Source organism: Dinoponera quadriceps, unplaced genomic scaffold (genome assembly GCF_001313825.1).
Source record: "Dinoponera quadriceps isolate SergipeBrazil2010 unplaced genomic scaffold, ASM131382v1 scaffold629, whole genome shotgun sequence".
NCBI classification, from domain to species: Eukaryota; Metazoa; Arthropoda; class Insecta; order Hymenoptera; family Formicidae; genus Dinoponera; species Dinoponera quadriceps.
Window position 1 is genome coordinate 1 of NW_014554884.1, and position 21,119 is coordinate 21,119.

At 35.6% G+C, this 21,119-nt stretch overlaps 4 protein-coding genes and 1 long non-coding RNA gene across 9 annotated transcripts; 1 reads left to right on the forward strand and 4 right to left on the reverse strand.

Moving 5' to 3' along the window:
* Positions 1 to 2,855: 2,855 nt before the first annotated feature.
* Positions 2,856 to 4,137, reverse strand: LOC106742379. 3 transcript variants are annotated; one of them, XM_014615266.1, is made up of 3 exons: positions 4,046 to 4,080; positions 3,713 to 3,763; positions 2,856 to 3,610 (listed from the first exon to the last, which is right to left on the reverse strand). In XM_014615266.1, the coding sequence occupies exon 3, from the start codon at positions 3,579 to 3,581 to the stop codon at positions 3,291 to 3,293; it is 291 nt and encodes a 96-aa protein (XP_014470752.1). In that variant the 5' UTR covers positions 3,582 to 3,610; positions 3,713 to 3,763; positions 4,046 to 4,080; the 3' UTR covers positions 2,856 to 3,290. The 3 variants fall into 3 exon arrangements, 1 of the variants encoding a protein (XP_014470752.1); XR_001374266.1 differs by having other exon boundaries at positions 3,581 to 3,610; positions 3,713 to 3,780; positions 4,046 to 4,137; XR_001374265.1 differs by lacking the exon at positions 2,856 to 3,610 and having other exon boundaries at positions 3,670 to 3,780; positions 4,046 to 4,137.
* Positions 4,138 to 4,168: 31 nt separating this feature from the next.
* Positions 4,169 to 4,847, reverse strand: LOC106742380. The gene is made up of 3 exons (XR_001374267.1): positions 4,731 to 4,847; positions 4,349 to 4,647; positions 4,169 to 4,260 (listed from the first exon to the last, which is right to left on the reverse strand). It is a non-coding gene; the product is annotated as an uncharacterized LOC106742380 (long non-coding RNA).
* A 35-nt stretch (positions 4,848 to 4,882) lies between these two features.
* On the forward strand, positions 4,883 to 9,407 carry LOC106742378 (kidney mitochondrial carrier protein 1). Of its 2 annotated transcripts, none has more exons than XM_014615264.1 (8): positions 4,883 to 5,118; positions 5,371 to 5,517; positions 5,706 to 5,853; positions 5,951 to 6,230; positions 6,551 to 6,669; positions 8,142 to 8,202; positions 8,281 to 8,370; positions 8,459 to 9,407. In XM_014615264.1, the coding sequence occupies exons 2-8, from the start codon at positions 5,445 to 5,447 to the stop codon at positions 8,582 to 8,584; spliced, it is 897 nt and encodes a 298-aa protein (XP_014470750.1). In that variant the 5' UTR covers positions 4,883 to 5,118; positions 5,371 to 5,444; the 3' UTR covers positions 8,585 to 9,407. The 2 variants fall into 2 exon arrangements, with proteins under 2 accessions (XP_014470750.1, XP_014470751.1); XM_014615265.1 differs by having other exon boundaries at positions 4,911 to 4,958.
* An 89-nt stretch (positions 9,408 to 9,496) lies between these two features.
* Positions 9,497 to 17,134, reverse strand: LOC106742377 (protein FAN-like). Of its 2 annotated transcripts, XR_001374264.1 has the most exons (17): positions 17,121 to 17,134; positions 16,599 to 16,829; positions 16,270 to 16,462; positions 16,000 to 16,185; positions 15,840 to 15,911; positions 15,517 to 15,725; positions 15,273 to 15,435; positions 15,009 to 15,163; positions 13,619 to 13,797; positions 13,221 to 13,352; positions 12,914 to 13,120; positions 12,507 to 12,783; positions 12,073 to 12,303; positions 11,809 to 11,897; positions 11,049 to 11,300; positions 10,056 to 10,202; positions 9,497 to 9,931 (listed from the first exon to the last, which is right to left on the reverse strand). XR_001374264.1 is itself a non-coding variant. In XM_014615263.1 (16 exons), exons 1-16 carry the CDS (start codon positions 17,132 to 17,134, stop codon positions 10,108 to 10,110), a joined length of 2,685 nt encoding a protein of 894 aa, XP_014470749.1. In that variant the 3' UTR covers positions 9,497 to 10,107. The 2 variants fall into 2 exon arrangements, 1 of the variants encoding a protein (XP_014470749.1); XM_014615263.1 differs by having other exon boundaries at positions 9,497 to 10,202.
* A 1,329-nt stretch (positions 17,135 to 18,463) lies between these two features.
* On the reverse strand, positions 18,464 to 20,973 carry LOC106742348 (ubiquitin carboxyl-terminal hydrolase 14). The gene is made up of 6 exons (XM_014615203.1): positions 20,958 to 20,973; positions 20,461 to 20,639; positions 19,908 to 20,369; positions 19,524 to 19,793; positions 19,028 to 19,316; positions 18,464 to 18,937 (listed from the first exon to the last, which is right to left on the reverse strand). Exons 1-6 carry the CDS (start codon positions 20,971 to 20,973, stop codon positions 18,675 to 18,677), a joined length of 1,479 nt encoding a protein of 492 aa, XP_014470689.1. The 3' UTR covers positions 18,464 to 18,674.
* Positions 20,974 to 21,119: the final 146 nt, after the last annotated feature.

The following is a 21,119-nucleotide window of genomic DNA, read 5'->3' on the forward strand; positions in this document are numbered from 1 at the left end:
ATTTAAGAATAAAGTTGGAGTTTGTTCTTGTGCAACTGCAAATTGTGATCAAGTATTTTTATCATAACATCAGAGTATAATCCAAAAGAAATGCATCAATAACATTGTCCACTGCTACTTTAGTCAGTCCTATCAATTCTGGATGTATTGTTTCAGACTTTGCTTCATCAGGATACAATTCTTGCAAAGTATCTCTTAATACATCTTTTAATTATGAGTTTTCCGCAATACTAGACGATGCTTATATATTTATCTCTGTCTCCCAGGTAAAACATTTGAGGTATGTTAACAAAGTTATTCACTGTCTTTTAAGAGGTTTGCTTTTGTTAAAATACTACCGTATTACACGTGTCTAGTTTATAGACAGTTTTGTATTTTTCACGATATTCGCGATGCAGCTACACTCTCACACAGCATCTGTAACATGAGGAAGCTCAAGAAATGTCAACATGAGAGAGCGACACTGCCGTTCAATGTTAGAACTTTTATGTGTCAGTCTTTGTCGGTAAGAATGGAAAACACAATAACAACTGATCAATAGTGGATAAATTAAATTTCTTGAGGTCGATAAGTATTCGAGAATCGATAAGTAACCACAGTCGATAAGACACCGGAGAGCGATAAGTAACCATAGTTGATAAGTTTCCGGAGAGCGGTAAGTTACCGGGGTCGATAAATTTTCGGAGAGCGGTAAGTTACCAGAGACGATATGCTTCCTGTGATCGGTACGTTTCCCGGGAACGGTATGAATCTTTATTGCACATCGCAGACGAAGAGTGAGGTTCAAAGATTCCAATTTTTGGATAGATTCAAATAAGGATGGTACTTCCCACTTACCCAATGCAAATAAATCATACTATTTTCTCGAAGCAATCGATGTCATTAGGTTTGACATGCATTACGAAGGGCTGAGTAACCTGTGTAATCTCATAAATTTCTCGCAATAGGTAAATAACAACGATCATTTGTTTACCATCGACGCGCAGCGCCGCAGCGGAGGCGATCGTAAACGATTAGAGATTACTGGTACTTCTCAATCAGTTACGACAATAATGCTTAGATATTTCGATTCCTTATTCAATTTCGAATAAATGAGTGAAAAAAAATTTGGCAACTCGCAATTGTTAAATAACAACGTTATTATTCGACAATTTAGTTACTTTCCGTACTAGAAACAATGCTATTTCGGAGCAACGAGTGTGCAAATATGTTACGCGGAAATAAAGTGTGATGAAATATGCTTCACTGAGGGCTAACTTGTGCGGAAAACGCCAAATTAATGTGAATAGCGAATTTCCGATTTAAACATCCCTAGAAAGAAAGAAGGACCACTCAGAAACATCGAGTTGTATTAGGATGTGTTCTTGATGTATGAATATCTTATAAATTGTTTATGTTAATTTGTCAAGACCTTAAATAATGCACCAACAATTCATTCATATGCAATTTTAGACTCCACGCGTTTTGTGAATATATCCTGACTACAAATAATTCATAATATATAACAGTCATACCGGAGAAATGATATTGTTACTAGTAACATTAAATTTCGTCGATGTCAACGAAATTTGGATTTATCAGTATTGAAAAATTAATCGTACATGTGAAAATGTTCGCAAAGCGTTCAGGGCAGTGGAAACATGTTTCGAGCGTACAACGCGATAGATTTCCATCATACCCCACGCTTCAGAGAATGATTCTGGAATTTAGTTACTTTCAGTAATAGAAGCAATGCTATTTCGAAGCAACGCGGACGCAATTATGTTACGCGGAAAAAAAATGTGGTGGAATCTGCTTCACCGAGGGCTAATTTGTACGAAAAACGTTAAATTAATGTGAGTAATGGATTGTGGATTGAAACATCCCTAGAAAGAACGAAGGACCAATCAGAAATGTCGAGTTGTATCACGTTGTGACCTTCTTTGATGAATGTCTTACGAATGACTTCTGTAACCTTGTCTAGGGCTTAGACAATGCGCCAACAATTTATGCAGATGCAATTATTATGTTCACGCTTTGTTTGAATAACTACTGTTTACAAATATTTAATAAAATATAGACATCTTTTCTGAGAAACGATATTGTCCCTAGTAACATTATATTTCGTCAATGACAAAAGGATTTGGATTTATCAGCATGGAAATAATAATCGTACATATAAAGAGAATTCAGAAAGCGTACAAGGCAGTGGAAATATGCTTCGAGCGTACAGCTCGATAGAATTCCGCCATACCAGAAATTGCAGTAATTGATTCTGGAATTTAGTTACTTTCGGTAATAGAAGCAATGCTATTTCGAAGCAACGCGGGTGCAAATATGTTACGCGTAAATAAGATGTGGTGAAATCTGCTTCACTGAGGGCTAACTTGTGCCGAAAACGCCAAATTAATGTGAATAGCGAATTGTCGATGGAAACATCCCTAGAAAAAAAGAAGGACCAATCAGAAACGTCGAGTTGTATCAGGGTGTGTTCTTGATGCATGAATACCTTATTAATAAATTATGTAACCTTTTCAAGAGCTAACAAAATGCGCCAACAATTCTTTCTGATGCTATTTTAGAATCAACGCTTGCTTTCTATAAGTATTGTCTAAAAATAATAGTTAATGTATAAAAGTCTTAACGGAGAAGTGATATTGTCACTAGTAACATTATATTTCGTCGATGTCAACGGGATTTGAGTTTATCAGTATTGAAAAAAATATTTATACCTTGAAAGTATTCAGAAGCGTACAGGACAGTGAAAAAATACTTCCAACGTACCGCGCGATAGAGTTCCACAGTGCCCTCACTGCAGAGAAAGATTCTAGGATTTAGTTACTTTCGGTATTTCAAACAATGCGATTTCGAAACAACACGGCTGTACATATGTTACGCGAAAGTAAAATGTTATGGAATCTTCTTCACTGAAGGGTAACTTGTGCCAAAAACGCAAAATTAAGGCGAATAGTGAGTAGTCGATTGAAAGATCACCAGAAAGGACGAAGGACCAATCAAAAACGTCGAGTTGTATCATATTGTGTTCTTCAAGAACGAATATCTTACGAATAATATCTGTAACCTTGTCGAGAGCTTACACAATGTGCCAACGATTCATTCATTCACAATTTTAGAGTTCACGCATGTTTTGAATACGTACTGTCTGCAAATAAATGTTAATATATATTCGTCTTAACGAAGAATTGATATTGTCACTAGTAACATTAAACTTCGTCGATTTCAACGAAATTCGATTATAATTATAAAAATAATTAAAATAAAGCTTTGATTATAATTGTCTGCATTAACTTCTATTCTTCCATGTCCAATGGTATCGTATTTTCATCAGTGACAAAATCATCTGGGCAATACAAATTTCTAACATATTTTTGGGTTTGCGACATAAGAAAATTATGCAGGCATACTGCAGCTTTTACAATAACATCTGTATGATGAGGGTGACAGGAAATAGGCCTTTCAAATATTCTCCAGCGTGCAACCAGTATTCCAAAGGCATTTTCTATACATCGTCTTGCTCTCGACAGTCGATAATTGAATATTCTTTTCTTTTTATCTAGCTGACGTCCAGGATAAGGCCTCATAAAATTACTTTTCAATTGAAATGCCTCATCTCCAACAAAGAAATATGGAGTATCAAAATCACTGTTTGGCAACTTCTTTGATTCTGAAGGTATATCAAGGATACCTTCTTGTAAAGATCTTCCAAACTCACTTCTTGCAAGGATTCCCCCATCACTTTCTCCTCCATATGCACCAATATCAACTACAATGAATTCATATCTATATAAACAAATAATTATGATTACATTTGTATAGTCTCATTTTCACTCAATTTCAGTAAATAAAAAACAATATTAGATAAAAAAGCATTTGAATTCTGAAACATATTTAAAAGGTGTACATTCTACAAATTGCTTTATTAATTAAAAAAAAAAAAATGATTACCTATGATTGCGAGTAGCCAACAATACAATACTATATGTTTTCTTGTAGTTGAAAAATAATGAGCCAGAATGTGGAGGAGCTCTAATAAGGATGTGCTTACCATCCACAGCACCAATACAGTTTGGCAAATTCCAATCCCGCTCAAAACCCTTACTTATATTTCTCCAAACTTGTTGAACGGGTGGGCGTAAATATATTGGGGAAAGAGTATTGTATATAGCAGAACAAGTATTATATACTATTTGACGAGCAGTTGATTCTCCTATCCTGTGTTGAATGGCAAGAGAAATGATTTCATCTCCAGAGGCTAAGTACCTACACACAGTTTTATAATTATACCTAAGTTTTTGATAGAGAAAAATTTTATTTGTTTGTATAAAAAATTTAACTTATACAGTCTTACCTGATTGTTAATATAAGTCGCTCTTCTACAGAAATAACATCAACTCTTTTTCTTTTTCATAGAGATTTTTCTAACAAGTGTTTCAAGTAAGTGAACGTTTCTAGATCCATTCTACTATATTGAAAAAATAAATCTGGATCTTCTTTCATTTCTTGAAAGGTGGTTGAAAATAATCCTTTCTCTATTCGTGTGCTGTTAATAGGACGAACAAACCACTGCCTACTTTCCCATTTTTTGGATTTTATGTCGCTACAAAATTTCAGGACATTATTTAAATCCATTAAAACTTCATTTAGAAGCTGTAATACATGGGCTAATTTAGTCTTTGTATCATTCATACTTATTTATTACTTTAAGTATTTTTTTGTTTAATAATACATACAAATTGTCTATACAACAGATAACACTTTTGCAAATTTAGTGTACAGGTGAAAATAAAAATACATTTCACTTGGAATCGGGTTAGGTTTAACGTTGATACAAGTATGTATCACGTCGCTTGTATCATATAACTTATCTTGTAGCATATATCACCGTTTCGTGCGGTCGGCTTAAGCGATGCACGTGATATCTCGCTTTCGCTTTCGTCAGCACGTTTTATCGGTACCGAGTACGTTTGGAATAATTATTTATTTTTAAATCGGTTGTGCGCGAGATATAAATGTACGCTATTTCGAATTACTGAACATCGTATGCAAATTGTACCTGATCTGACACGATCTGTCGTCAAGTCGTCCGACGACGAATTTAAGTAAAATTTACTTATCATGGTTAGTTTGGGCACTCAGCTTATTTGAGAATTTATAATTAAATACGCGGAATTAATGTCTGAGAGCGGAATATTTCGAATTTATCGCTATGCCTATCAGTCTGTATATTTCACGTGGAAAATTAAACGTGAGATAATTAAATATTGCTTTCTACGTTATAAAAATTTGCTTATCCGATGAAAGATTTTAAAATAGTCATTAGTAAGTAATCATTAAGCAGGAAGAAAGAGAAATATATCTGTAAATTTTCAGTAATTTGTTGACCGCTACCAGTGATACTTTTTGATAATCATATCGCTGGTTTTGCCTTATCGAAAAAAAAAACAATGGGAGAAAAGAATTGGAATGGTTGGAGACCCTTTGTATATGGAGGTTTAGCATCAATTATCGCGGAATTGGGTAAATTAATAATTAAGAAGTAATGATTCTTACATATGTTGTTATCAAGCAAGACTTTGTACTCACAATCTACACTATAACAAAAGAATAATTTTAAAAGTGTAACATTTTACTGTTAATAAATTCTAAATATTTAATAAGTGAATATTTAATAAATTTTAACCAACTTATATCAATATATTCTGTAGGTACTTTTCCACTGGACACGACAAAAACACGGTTGCAAGTGCAAGGCCAGAAGTACGACCAAAAGCTTGCGCATTTAAGATATTCTGGGATGACTGATGCTTTATTGCAAATATCTAAGCAAGAAGGATTAAAGGGACTATATTCCGGGTAAGTGTTTTGGTACTCGGAAAGAAAATTATTGTCTAGAAATAATCTCAATTTTATACCAAATGCTGATTTTTTGTTTCTTCTTCTTGCTGTCCAGAATCAGTCCTGCTATCTTAAGACAAGCAACATACGGAACAATCAAGTTTGGGACTTATTATTCCCTGAAGAAAGCTGCTACCGACAGGTGGATGACTGATGATTTAGTTATAATTAATGTTATATGCGGAGCATTAGCCGGAGCTATATCGAGCGCTATCGCTAATCCCACTGACGTGGTGAAAGTTCGTATGCAAGTCACTGGCAACGAAACAAACATGTCGCTATTTGCCTGCTTCAAAGATGTGTATAAACACGAAGGTATCCGTGGGCTTTGGAGGGTAATAAGTTCTTCTTATCACTTCATATCATTTAATCACGCTTGTCACACCAAACTGTTTGAACTAGCACATATTTTGAGATAAAAATGATAATAAAAATTAAATACAGACAAGATATTGGATTATTTAAACATCGTAATATGTTAACAGTTTTCAAGTTATATTTCAAAATTGATAACTTCTTAATTCAGCGGATAATTCATAACTGAGAGATATTTTCAGAAATATTATCTAAAGAGAGCTTGTATCTTATCACAATCAAACTTTCTACAGAAATATGCATGTATATGTATGTATATATATTTTTTTTTTTTATCTAGGGTGTTGGACCGACTGCTCAACGAGCGGCCGTTATTGCAGCTGTAGAATTACCTATATATGACTGTACCAAGAGTAAATGTATGAGTATATTGGGGGATAGCGTTAGTAATCACTTTGTGTAAGTTTTTTTTTTTTCATCAGTAGACGCCGATATCATTTTTACACGGAAACATATTTGGAGGATCCGAAATATGTCTGAAATGTGTTCGTCGATGTCGATAATCGAAATATTATCGTTTAACTTTACTAATTGTTTACAGAACCAAAGGTCCCGTCAGTGTATATATATACCGTTCATATCTTTACATCTATATCTATTCGCACGTTTTTCATTGATTACATTAATAATTACCAGTGTCGATTAACCCTTATCCGGGTCTACTGAGGCCCATTTCTCACAAGATGGTCAATTCACACAGCACAAAACATGTATACACGACTTTGCAATTTGCAACTTACTCAACTATTCTTGTTCCGATACGAGATGGTGCATACGTGTTAATTAATTATGAACTGCCATCGTACGTAAGCACGAGAGAATGGCTCTGTGTGATCAGTTTACTTACTGAAATAGACGCATATAGAAAAATGCACGCTACTCATTAAACGCCAAGCGAAATGGTTCAAGTGCATATATTTCGAATTTAACTGGAGGATGAGCAAATAATATCGTCTACTGTCTCTCGGCACTAATCTAACCGTCTCAGAACGCTTTGACTTAAACGACGATTAGCTCGGTCGATTTGATTTCAAAGCATCTCCAACTTAGAAATCACCTTGCATATCAATCCGGAGACAGTTTGCTCTTGGCTGGGCTTCTGAATCTTCGGCGATTCCGAAAATCGTATGCGATCGTTAATTGCGCGACGAATCTCTGAAATATCCCGTGTATCGTATCCGTTACCACACAAGAGAGAGAGAGAGAGGAAAGAGTAAGGCTCTCCTAAAATTGTAACATTTTATTTCCAGGTCCTTTGACATTGTCACGCGTATGGGCACAGACGGATTTTGAGATGACCAGAGAGGCTTGACACGGACGCTGTGTTCAGCACTCTGTGTTTAATACAAGAATCGTTAAGACAATCGTCCGGATGATTAAACGTGTTAATCTACCTCGCAATGGCTTTTTGGTTAGCACTTATGCGTCTTAGAGCTTTGGAAATTTCGATAGATCACTAACCATACGCTGTATAAGTTTCTGATCCCCCCCTCTTTTTTTTTACCGTAGAAAAAAATGATTTGGTTAGATCAACGCTTTTGATTTCTACTCGCATCTGAAAAGTGTACTTGTTCGCTCAGTCGAGATGTTAATCTTCATCTCGTAGGTGTATTTATACATTCTTAACTCTCTAACGCGATCACCTGGATAAGGGTTAATTCTAATTCGTAATGTAAACCCCGGTGTTACAATTTAAAATTTAAAAACGACTCGAGTATCGCGCGCGATATTAGAGAAAATCACGTACATATAGTTTCGCAATAAAAAAAGAAAAATACGACGTGATGTTTAATTAAGAAAGTGAGATGTTTATATCACACACAGCATAAGCCACGCTGCAAGTGTGCTTGACTTTGATTATAATTTTTCAGATCGAGCTTCGTGGCTAGCATGGGGAGTGCTGTAGCCTCGACACCTCTGGATGTCATTCGCGTGAGTAGATTGTCTTATTTTCGCGTCGGTTTGCGACGTCATCATAGTCTTCTATAAATTGCAGTTTTCTTTCTTCAGACACGACTGATGAATCAAAGGAGAGTGCGGATCGCTGGCAGTCAACTTCCGTCGCACATTTACAGAGGCAGTATAGACTGCTTACTTCAGGTATAAAACTTCACGTCCGCATATTATTTTCAAGATGTTCTATTCAATGTATCCGCTTTAAGAATAATTATTCCTATATTTTACGCAGACGATAAAGAACGAAGGGATTCTAGCACTGTACAAAGGTTTCGTCCCAACGTGGTTCAGGATGGGACCGTGGAATATTATATTTTTCATTACCTATGAACAGTTGAAGCAACTGGACCATTTGTGATGCATCGGGATATTATGTTGAAATATTCCAATTCTTCACTAGGACAAAGATTTCGAGAATGCTTTCTAATATGAACATGATTCAAATGTTCTTACCTAATAATCTCAGTTATATGCGAGCCAACGGGCGCAGTGAAAGTAACGTGTTAATTAGTTACCTTCGTACGGATTAAGTGTACACGACTAAAAAAATTGAAGTACTTTTTCAGCATTAATAGAATCAGGGTGAAATTCAAAGGAAGAAAGTAATTAGAAAATTCGAAGAGCTTCTTAAAGTACAAGCTTCCGCGAGAGGAATCTTTGCTGGTTGATATTTTTGGTGTAAAAAAGAAAAATGTATCGGAAACAAAATCCTCTCTCACAAAACTTGTTGCAGACTCGCGTTCTCTATTACTTCCAAGAGGTCATCGTAGATTCGCGAGAGCCTGTGTACTAAAAGTCTTAGTAAAATTATATAGCGACTACAAAAAGCTTTAGGACAATATATGTGCAGATATGAAAATTCCAATATTCCCGTTTGGTCTATCGCAATATTTTGTATAATACTAGTCATTGTTATTAGCGTGCACACAAATAATGTTGATTCATCTTTCAGTATTTTTACGTAGCATTTATAGTTTGTATTTTTGGCACACACGCTAGTCATTTTAAGAACTTTTTAATGAAGCCAATACCAAATGCGAGCAGAGATTCACCTGTTACTATTAATATCGTGAACTGAATCAATCAATCTATTTCCCAAAATTTCAATTCTTTCATGTTACATTACGAGCTTATATAGATGTGACGCTAAATTTTAATTCTTTACGCAATTGTGCGAAATGACGTCTTGTATGAGTAACTTTATCTACCATAGTTCTCACTAAGTAAATAGACTTACGTTCTGTAGTACAAATATTTATGATGCGTTCAATATTTACTGTCTTTTTTTATTTAGCTCATTTTTTGTAACAATCATTCGTACATTGAAACATAATCATTCGCACATTGAAACACATAGATATTGTGATGGTTCCTTCGCATGGTGGAATTCTTTTCATTACGATAGGAAGACTGATTAACGCATAGCTTAAAAATATTACTTTGCAAAGGGAAAGCGGAATGTAACATTACATATCACTACATACATACATTACATAAATTACATTAAAAATTTAATGTTAGTGTGACAACCTGCATTTTATTGAGGAAAACAAACATCTGATGTATATAATTGTACTTCTTCTATTTAAAGTGCAAATGTATATTTATGTTGCGCAAAAAAGAAAAGAGGAGATCCTGGACGACGTAAAACGCCTAAAGACAAATTTTCTTTCTTGCGCTTTTGTTAAATATAAATTATATATTTCTGCAATTCAGGAATTTGTGATATAAATATAGGGTCTGCTATTATACTATATATATATATATACAACAGGTATTTTATTGTAATAAAACTACTAGTATATTGCTAAAAAAGATATTAGACCTACTCTCTCTTTAACGCGAAATCTCCTTTATCCTACATCAGAAAATACTGTGTCATTAATTATGACATTTCCATACAATGACTTTCTTGTCTTTGCCACCGGTTATTATCAAATTATTATCAGCTGCTACTGCTAAGGCCGAAAGTGACTCTAAAAAAACATATATTCCAATTATTCAGAATCTATTTTATAAATCCAGCTTAGAACAGTTTAACATAATTACCAAATGGCTAAATAACAAATTTAACTTTTATATTTTAAAAGAGAGAAAAAAATGGAACCAATGAAAAAGTTTAAAATGTGTGTACAGGCAGACAGTTGCGTGAAATTTATTATTATAAATTTTATGTGACAGCATATTTAAATTGACATTTTGTTAAATATTAAAATATATTCCCTAAGATGCTCGTAATATCGAGGTACGATCAAAAAAATTTACAGATTATTTTTCTCCTCATATAATGGTTCCCACTCACGTTCTGTTGCAATGATCCCATCAATATATCGTTGTTTCTTGTACACTTCTTGAAAAGCAAAAGTATTAATCTCACTGTTCTTTATTGTTTAAAATACTTCTGGAAATCAGCTTTTTCAGATTCGGTATGCAATGTCGTTTCTTGAATTAATGATATGTTACTTTTGCTCTTTCGGAAAAAGAAGTCACAACAGTAGTTAAAACTGGCAAACATGCGTAATGTGGGATAAATTCGGATCGAATCCATAATTCGATACACGTTCTCGCTCGTGTCTTTTTGGACATGCTACCCTTTCGTATGTTCTGTACTGAGCGGGAAATAGTTCATTAGACCTCACCCTAACACTATCATCTACAAATTAAAAAATATACTTCGATCTACAGAGCTATCTTTCACGGTCAACTCGCGAACTTTTCGATCATACCTCGTACGAGCGAGACACAACTGCCGGAAAATAAGCTATCACACATATGGTGGTCCAACTAATAAGAATGTCGTTTTATAACAATGCAGAATTTACCATCGTGACAATGTATTTGCTTAACAAACACGGTCTTCCGATAGTCCCATATGTGAACGTTTCCATCGTTGTCTCCTATCAACAGGAGTGGTCCCATCCACGTTACCGTGAGCGGCTCGTTTTCCAAACTGACGGAATATATTTGCGTGCTTGTTCGAACATCCGTTACATTCAATACCCCATCTTCGGCACACGATATCACACTGCTGCACTGTTTATCGAATGTTACCGCGTTTATTCTACAAGTGTGGCCTTTAAACAAATGCAATATTGAATCTTAGAGAATGATACTACCGTTCGAAATACATCTTATTACAAAAGAAAAAACGGATATGTGTACATCATAATATATACTTATTTCCTTTTACGACAAAGAGATTTTCTCGGAATTGAAATGATTAACACGTTGACTGCCAATTACGAGAATCTCGTAGGTTATTTACTTGCCCAAGACGCCAACTACGAGTTATCTCGTCGCTTCATTACTTGATTAAATCAAATTGGCTTATTAGATCAGAATCGTGAAAAGTTCCGTGGCGGTCAACGTGTTAAATAAAAAAAAATTTATAAAATAAAATGAAATATATATAAATAAATATTAATATACGAACAGTTTAAGTTCAAGTAAGATTCATGATTTGTAATGTACAACTTTATGCGTATTATATTACGTTGAGATGATTATTTTCGATAATTCAAATAACAATAACAACCCATCAGCTGTGTGGTTACGAAGGAAAGTGTGAAAATGTGTATTTACCTTTGATAGTATATTGCAGATCATAAGTATCCATGTTCCACAAACATAATTCGCCGTCTTCGGTACCAGACACTAACATGGCATCGTCTCTGCAATTAGCACGAAGCAACTTGATCAATTCACAGGCACAGTAAGATGTAAGATACAATAGAAACAACACATATCGTATATGTTCATACTGTGAATATGTATTACTACTAAAGGCTAATTTTGAGAAAACATTTTAAAAAGAAGCAATTTTCTTATTCATCCTATTCAGTTTACCTGGATATATCGATACAAGTTACTTTGGAATCGTGATCCAGTTGCACGATAAAACATTCTGTGGGTTTGATCTTCGTGCCAGAAGTATATCCGCGCCAAATTTTCGCCGTGCAGTCCCACGATCCGGATACAATGACCTGACGAGCGGAGTTCCACGCTAAGCAAGACACTGCGTCCGCGTGTCCTTGCAGGATATCGATTACTCTACCGAACTCTATGTCGTAGAATATTCTGGAAAAGAGCAATGTCGTTAAAATTGCATGTACACGGTATGACCCGAACGAATGTGTAGAAGTTTAGTAGAAGATTTAGGAGCATTTGTATATTTATCTTTATACTCTTTACGCTTCAAAATTTGTTGACCCTTCTTTTTGGATCACCCTGTACGATCTCCCATTTTCATGCGCACATAATACGGGTAGTATCATATTTACAAGGTATTGTCCCAAGATCCTGCTACGAGAATGTTACGTTGCGACGGTGTGTAATACGAGATGCATGACGACAAAGACAACGAGGACAACTTAACGCTACGTGTCGCTTTCCTCTCGCTTATGTTATATAATTTAAGCATCCCGTCCTGCCCTACTGATATGATTTCATTACACGAGCTCGTATTTTTTTGCACGATACTGCTAACGCAGCTCTTGTGTGCTTGAAAAGCTACTAATTCTGTGAAATTAAATGATCTTTCCTTTACACATGCATTGCCTGAAAAATGAAAAGGAAATATATTTAATGAAAATAATATTATGTGCGAGTGCGCGCGTATGTATGTGTGTGTGTATGTGTATATAACTACAAAGAAGAAATATAAGAGGAAAGAGGAATGATGACACACCTTCGTCAGTTATTTCGGGCAATGACAATAATGCTGCGGCTTGCGTTAAATTCACAGTCGACGTTAGTCGTTTGGGATGAGGTAGAGTGAAGACTTGCTTTGGTATCTGGCCGAATTCCATGATTTGCACTTCGAGCCCGTGTCTATCATTTATGTCTCGTACAGTATCTAAATCTACTGCCCCTTCGTAACATAAATGGAAGAATACTGCAATAAAGGATATATTGATTAAAATATTGATTGTTAATATTATTGATATATTAAATAAATATTATTATAAATTATACATGAAATATCGAATTTTTACCGTTATCAGCCTTTTCCGCTTCAACTCCTCTTTGTTTATATCCAAAGATCAAGTCGATCCAATGGTGAAGATTTTGCGAAACGTATTCACTTTCTAAGGCATCTCTTAATTTTTTTATAAAATCAGATGGGCCTAAATCAATAAAAGTATCAAGTCACGTGTAATATCAAGTATTTTATTCTATGATTGGTCACGCAGATAATGTGGAACGATTCACTTTAATATTATTTAGCACGGGATTTAGCATGGTCTCAGAATCTGAGCAAAAATATAGCATGCACTCGCGTTTGAAATGAAAGATGAATTTCCTAATAAAAAATCCTAGTCCTAGCATGTACGTATCACTTGTAAAAATAAATGGTAACCAATAATCTGGTAAAAATCAGAAATCTTATTACTTTCTGCCCAAGGAGGAAGCTGTACATCGTTTATTTTGGCACCATCGTGTCGATGACCAAAGTCGATACCATAACTGTTAATTAGAAAGTCACCACCGTTGCTTGTGTCGTAAAACTCCGGTATCAGTTCTTTAAAGTCAGACATGTTCACCAAAACATTTTTCCATACGTCAGCTATACTGTTAAGTATTTTTGTTGTAATAGGAATGAAACATAAAATTATTTCTGTATACTTAACAGGGTAATTACGTACTTTTTAATTATATTTAAAGCACTTCTAATACTTCATCTTTAATACGAGGTCTGTTCAAAAAGTATCGCGAATTTTGTGTTTTTTCAAAAATTATTTTTTTATTCATGAATATCTATTTTGTCTCCTTCAAAGTAATCCCCATCAGATATTATACACTTGTGCCAACGTTTTTTCCAATCTTCGAAGCACTTCAAAAAATCATTTTTTGTGATCTTGTTCAGCTCCTCCTTCGATGCCGTCTTTATCTCCTCAATCGTAGCGTAGCGAAGTCCTTTCATGTGCCTCTTCAGTTTCGGGAACAAGAAAAAGTCACAGGGGGCCAGGTCTGGGGAATACAGTGGCTGCGGCATCGTTAGTGTGTTGTTTTTGGCCAAAAATTTGCGCACAAGCAACGATGTATGAGCAGGGGCGTTATCATGGTGCAAAAGCCAATTTTTGTTCTTTCAATCCGGGCGTTTCTGGCGGATTGCTTCGCGCAAATTGCGCATAACTTGCAGGTAATATTCCTTATTGACCGTTCTACCCTGTGGTAAGAACTCATGATGCACCACGCCCCTGCAATCGAAGAAAACTGTAAGCAAAACCNTGTTGACGTGCTCGGGCGTCCGGCACGCTCTTCGTCGTTCACATCTTCTCGGCCCTCTGAGAGCATTTTGTACCACTGATAAACGTTGCTTCGGTCCAAGGTAGCTTCATCATATGCCACAGTCAACATTCGGAATGCGTCCGCACACTTAATTTTGTTTTTCACACAAAATTTGATACAGATTCTTTGATCCATTTTTTGGAATAGGCAAAAATCGAAGACGAGCCAAAACACGTCCAAGCAAAACAGCTGTCAAAGATAAACTGAATATTCAAAATGGCCGAACTTGTCGGCATAAGTGAGGGACATGAGTACCAACATAACGCCACAAAAAATCGAAAATCGAATATACGTAACCCGCGGAAATTCAAAATTCGCGATACTTTTTGAACAGACCTCGTATAACTCATGAGTGACTTTGTCAGAACGTAAGTTTCGTTTCATGTTTATTGTATTAATTCATGTTTATTGTATTAATTTATGGATATTTTAAAATATCGAAAAAGTTGAAGGAAAATCATATATGTGTGTATATGTATGTGTGTGTGTACCTGTTGAACATTCTATCTGGGTGATCAAATCTTCCATTCTGCAGACAAAGCATATACTGGGGATATTTTCGCACTAAGTAAAACAATACAAAGCCTGGTGCACTGTAATGAGAACCATATAAAAACTTTGGGTCAGACATTTCCGAATATCGCTCCTGTAACAATGTGAAAATATAAAAAGGAAAATCTCGACATGTACTTCGCAAAACGTCGGAACGCGTACTGTATATCGTATATGTGACAATGAAATCGAATTCGCCGTACCTTTAGCCTCTCCAGACGGGTAGGATTTAACGCGCCAATGGGTTTCGACAGATCTCTATAAACATTAATATCATTTAAATCTAATGTCGTGGAAATGTAATTCCGTATAACCCAAGGAAATACTGGGTACTGCGTCAGATCGTGAAACGTTCTATCCGCTAAACTAAAATGTAAGATAGTGAATTAGATATATTCTCCCGTATAATACTTCAAGTCGATAACTTCCAAACTTTTGTATAATCACCTGTTTATGTATAGAATGTAATCGTAATTCGATAAGTATCCATTGCGCCATCTCAGCAACATTTGATTTTGAGGTACGGTATCTAGGGAAATTGCCGATTGCTTAGACAAATCTTCATACAGCTTGTCCCTTTTATCCTGATTTTGGAATGACAGAAATAGGTATTCGCTTTTACCGCCAACCTGTCGTATCCACTTAATCTCGAGACCCTGTGAACAGATCACTGATGTAGTCTTCTGCTAGACGTTATTTTACTACTTTTTTTATTACTGCATATTATTTTACTTAGAGCACTAATATAAATCAATTATACAAAATCCTACCACTTGCCGTAATATGAACCTTCTTTTTATAATACTTCGTATATCTTTCAGTTGGATCTTGAGAACGGGGTGCTGGAAATCAAGCGATGAATAATTAAATCCGAACTGGTAAATAATAAAAATTCTGATCAGTGTTTGTGTGATGCGATGCGATGATTACCTGGTCGGTGTTATTGTAAGGCTGAAAATAAATTCTGGCTGTAGTCAATAATACTCTTCCAGGATTGATTACAAGCGGTAACACTTGGTTTGCTTGCGTTTCCAGGACTACTTGCTCGTATAAATCTTCGAGCCACGACATGTCAAAGGATACACCCGATTGCCTGGAGTGCACAATAGCCATAATCTTTAAAAGCAAAGATATCATTGAGGTAACTTTGGTAGTTTACAATTAATACAATATTAATTCAATAATGCAACAGATTATTACCATAGCATTTTGTTCTGCATTTGCTAAACTTGCTGCTCTATGCAGCTGCAAAATTTGTGGAAGGCAATCTTCTATTTTCGTGTAATTAAAACAAAAGTGGAACACACTATACTGATGTACAAATCTGTACGGTGCTAATATATTTTTCTCCAACATTTCCACATATTGTTTGCACTCCACAGACAGTATATCACTGAAACAAATTCAAGCAGGTAAATAAATAACCATAGTAGTGAAGACCAAAGTATAAAAAGATTCTGATTAAAACATAACTATTGCATTTTATAAGCTTGTTTTATTAAGTTCTAATAATATTGATACACACTTACCCTACTTCTTTAGTAAATACATACTGCTCAATAGATACGGTTTCTTTAAATTGAATCTTGATTAGCGGCTGATTTATATCTTTATTTGCAAAAACCAGAGATTTCGAGCACAATTTCAGTCTTCCATCTATCCATTTTTTATTCTCCTCAGATAAAGCATCTGGTCTTCTCATCTGGACGCTATAATCCTCAAAAAATATTTCTCCCGGTTCAGAAAGAAGCATTGTAAATCTATGAAAATACAATTCATAACACCTTATAATAATATTGCAATCATCAATTAATAAAATTATCAAAAGGAATGCTTTATATTAATTTGTATAAATTTTCCTTTGATAACGTCAATCATGTTCTAACCTACAAAACGCTCTTCATGTTGACTCTTGCTACAATAAAATCCTCAAGATTTTTCTATTAAATTCAATTCTTACAAAACGTAGAAAAATATAAATTTTATATATCTCAAATCAACAGAGAGGAAGCATTCATTGTGATAGTTTGATTTATAAATTTAACACATACCTTTCCTTCGCCATCGTTGTGTGTGTATAAATAAATAATTCATATATCAAATTCTACAATAAATACACCAAACAATTAGCAAGGATGATAAACAATGCACATATGTACATATATCACGTCGGAATCAAATCTCTGTGAAAGACCATTATTGCGATGTATAAAGGCGTAAATTCATGGAACACTGAACCAGCGTCGAGCGTAGTCACGTGACAAACTAACGTCAAAGTAAGGAAGTTAAATCACATCTAACTTTAACGTCACGCATCGATGAAGTAATATTAAAAGACCATCGGCCTTATGAAATTTGGCATGTAAGAAAATTTCGCTGTTCAATAACCTCCAGTCGATAAATTTGTTCGATGAACTTTACAACGTCAAGCTTTTAAAATTCCAAAAAATTTTAATACGATTTAAATATTATTATCAAGTTTTTAATAATTAATGTTACTTGCAACTATCTTTGTCATTATCAATGATATAGTATTTTAAATAATCGTTACTAGTGAATAAAGGAGATTCCATGTAAGGACAAAGTAGGCTTTTAATATCTTTTCTTTTTTTAGCAATGTTCTAATAATTTTATTACTTGTCACAATAAAGATTTATCTTTAGGCATTCTGCGCCTCTCTCCAAGAATTCCTTTTTATATAATATTTTTTTCGCATTTTCAATACAAAAAAGTATAATTGTACACATATCAGACCTAACGTTTCTTTTTTCTTTTCAATGAGATATAAATAATATTAACACCAAGGTTTTAATATAATTTGTGTAACATATCGCGATGTAATGATATGCAATGTTATGTTCTGCTTTTCTTCGCGAGGTGACAATTTTGAAAAAATACATACGTCAGTCTTCATGTAGAGCCATCTTTTGGCTGCTACCGAGACTCAATCAAAATGTCTCTAGACTCGTGGTGGTCAATTTGTCATCACGAACAAAATCCTACCATGTTGGTATCAATTCTCACCCGGTGGACAAAAAGCAGTAATGCGGATTCGCCTGGATATATGGCGCGTTCACACGAAATTTCTAATATACCACCATATCGGAGAATCTATCATCTAGTGAATCATTCATCTTTACAGATTTGAATTTGGTAACGGGTGTTTTGCAGCGAACATTGCTTTCTCTTGCAATATTAAAGCTTACATTGCTCTTTCAATGTGACTATATAAAAATGATTAATATCTATCTGATATCGAGTTGTTCGGAAAGATCTCTCAAATCCAGAGATGACTTCGTGAAGTTCGCACGAACTTCGTCCGTGAGTCGTGTGTATGTTACAATGCAACGTGCGACATAATGCCCGCGCAGATACGGCCAAACTTGAGACAATATTATTAGTTCGTGTGCTGAAGGTATTATTCAAATTACAAATATTGCCTGCACATGAGATAACATGGTAGCACGGTAGTGACAACGATGCTTCAACGACGTCGTTCGATATCGGTTGATACAAAAACAAATGGGTATTCAGTACAGCAACGCAAGCGATTTCTTGTCTAGCGTATCTTTCTTCACCGTTTTAAAAATGACCATTCGACACAGTTAAGCCTCGCTGTTCTCCGTGTCGGGTACTTCTAAAATTCTCGGCCCGTACAGAAGCACGTACGCGCAATGCCAATCGCCACCTCCGCTCAGCTTCAAAACCTCCTCGCTGGTGACTGCGGTAACAACGTCGTCGTCGCATTTCATCCACGTGTCACCCTTTTGCCGGACCCAGGCGACGTAATGACCGCTGCTGCTGGAACGTCCCCTGTGCGTCAAAACTGCTTGTAACTTGTAGTAACCGCTATTGTTTGAGCCCAGATCTGCAATCGCGAGTAAATATGCGTATTTCAGTTAAATGTTAAATCTGTGAAACGCAGACAACCGTCGAATCACATTCTTCGTCTCGTTACCGTTCTTAAACCAGAATGGCTCCTGCTTCATTTTCTTCGAGCTGTCTTCCTTATCCTTCTTGTCTTTCGCATTACAAGACTCCTCCATCATGGAATCTTCATGTTCCTTGAATTTCTCGCGCATCGGAGTAAGCTTGCCTTGAAGCTCGGGACTACACAATTCAAAAGCGTCGAATTCCAAGGGGAATTTCACATCCTTCAAAATTTTCGCATTAATCGCTTCCTTTTCCTTGTAGTAAAATCGTACGAATTGTATGGTTAAATACGCTGGTAGCCTGCTAATTTTTGACTGAAAAAAATACATCAATTATTCTCTATCTCGATAGAAATGACAAAAATTCTTCAAAATATTAAATTCACGTGATAAATTTCATTTTTTAAGCAGTTATATATATATATATATATGATGAATTATATATATATATATATATATAAACAAATATAAATGTATAAAATTGCTGAGGATTATAATGTACATGCAATTTAAGAAACTTACTGTTTTTGTATAAACGGCGTTTCTTCCAAGCGTCGGGGACATTTTCGTGATTTGCTCTTGCATTTTATTTCTAAGTCCAAAGTACATATGCTTGACATCGGTTGAAATAAAACAACTCAGCTGCAAGAATTCCTCTTTCCCAGTAGTCGCTGGCTCATCTTCAGATTCGGTGCATTTCAATTCGAAATCAAATATGCCACCAAAGTATTGTTCAATGAACGATTGTACTTTGGATGCTTCAGTATCGTTTTCGGATACATCTGGATTACACTGTTGCACAAATAACATACTTTCAGTAATAATTTCGCATTAATTGCTTTAAGTAAATGCATGCAGAATTAATTAATGATTTAAAAAGAAAACTTTTGACGAATATCTAGTAACCTTTGCAGGCAATTTCTGCTGTAACATCCTGATCAACTCCGTCCAACATTCATTAGCATCCTGCTGCTGAAACACGCCTTGCTCGGTCTTCTCCGCGAATCTCGGGAAGGCTAAATGCAACATTTGAACCAGAACGAGAGGAGCTCTGGACGTTCCCCTGTCCATATTGTCATACAAATCCCTTAATGCTGCGGTTATGCTTTGCGCAGGTAATGACATAGTAGCAGCTGCCGCCCAGCCACCTGGGAAAAGCTTTAGAGATTCCCGCAATTCGGGTACAGTCTTTAAACATTGTACAGTCGCGTTCAGATAGCACGTGTTTCCCAGATTGAGTAAACCAGCTGGCAAATCCAAAGCTGTGGCCAATTCAGTTTCATTCATGTCCTCTAAGAACAGCGGCTTTTCCGTTGGTTCTGTAGGTACATCCTCTTCTTTGGAACCCATCATAAGTACCGTGACACCCTGATTCGACAAATAATTATAGATTCTTGCTAGTTTCCTACGAGATACGAGAACAAGGCTCGAGAAAGGCAGGATAAGTTAATATAATTACATCTTTCAGTTTTAAGTTGCCCCAATCGTCGTCCTTCAATGTCATTCCTTTCAGCATAACTTTTTGTCTCTCGGGTTGAACCCCGGTCAAGGCAAAGAGCTGTGCCTTGAACAACATCGGTTCTTCCTCGGTATTCACCTCTACATTAGAAAAGAGTTCCTTGCCCCATTTTACTTTAACTGAAACACACGAGTGAATGAATGATGAAACACCAATAAATTGTCCATAGTATCGAACAAAGTAATCTAAAGTGTCTAGGTTAGATTTAGATTGCTTAGGCCAAGCGTAGACACGCGTGTGACTCGATTTATGTTTCCTGGAGTAATTCTAAAATAAAGAAAAAATCACCACCTTTCTTTGACAAGCGGGCGTCTCATATTGTGCTACAGAATCCTTTTTTTCCTACTTTACACATTTCGTCTACATTTTTTTTCTTGCTCATTGTAAAAATTGATAGTACACTTTTAGGTTAGATATCACAATGATCGAATACATACCTATAAACTGAGGCATGTTTATCCCTCCGTGCGTGGCTGCAGTATACGAATACGCCGCACCAGCAATATCGGATTTACGCGGGGTCTTTCTCTGTAATAACAATTATAAGTAACCGCAAAGTGCCAAGTCAGGTTCGCGCGGCACTTCTTGTGTATCATGTG

Coding starts and splice junctions, on each gene's coding strand:
- LOC106742379 (XM_014615266.1), bottom strand. CDS start 3,581: ATGAGGCCTTATCCTGGACGTCAGCTAGATAAAAAGAAAAGAATATTC.
- LOC106742378 (XM_014615264.1), top strand. CDS start 5,445: ATGGGAGAAAAGAATTGGAATGGTTGGAGACCCTTTGTATATGGAGGT. Junction 5,518..5,705: donor ATCAATTATCGCGGAATTGG/GTAAATTAATAA, acceptor TATATTCTGTAG/GTACTTTTCCACTGGACACG. Junction 6,670..8,141: donor AGCGTTAGTAATCACTTTGT/GTAAGTTTTTTT, acceptor ATAATTTTTCAG/ATCGAGCTTCGTGGCTAGCA.
- LOC106742377 (XM_014615263.1), bottom strand. Junction 15,912..15,999: donor CTTACAATAACACCGACCAG/GTAATCATCGCA, acceptor CTTGATTTCCAG/CACCCCGTTCTCAAGATCCA. Junction 12,304..12,506: donor GGATCTTGGGACAATACCTT/GTAAATATGATA, acceptor GCTCTTTTCCAG/AATATTCTACGACATAGAGT.
- LOC106742348 (XM_014615203.1), bottom strand. Junction 19,794..19,907: donor AGCAGAAATTGCCTGCAAAG/GTTACTAGATAT, acceptor TTTGTGCAACAG/TGTAATCCAGATGTATCCGA. Junction 18,938..19,027: donor GCCATTCTGGTTTAAGAACG/GTAACGAGACGA, acceptor TCGCGATTGCAG/ATCTGGGCTCAAACAATAGC.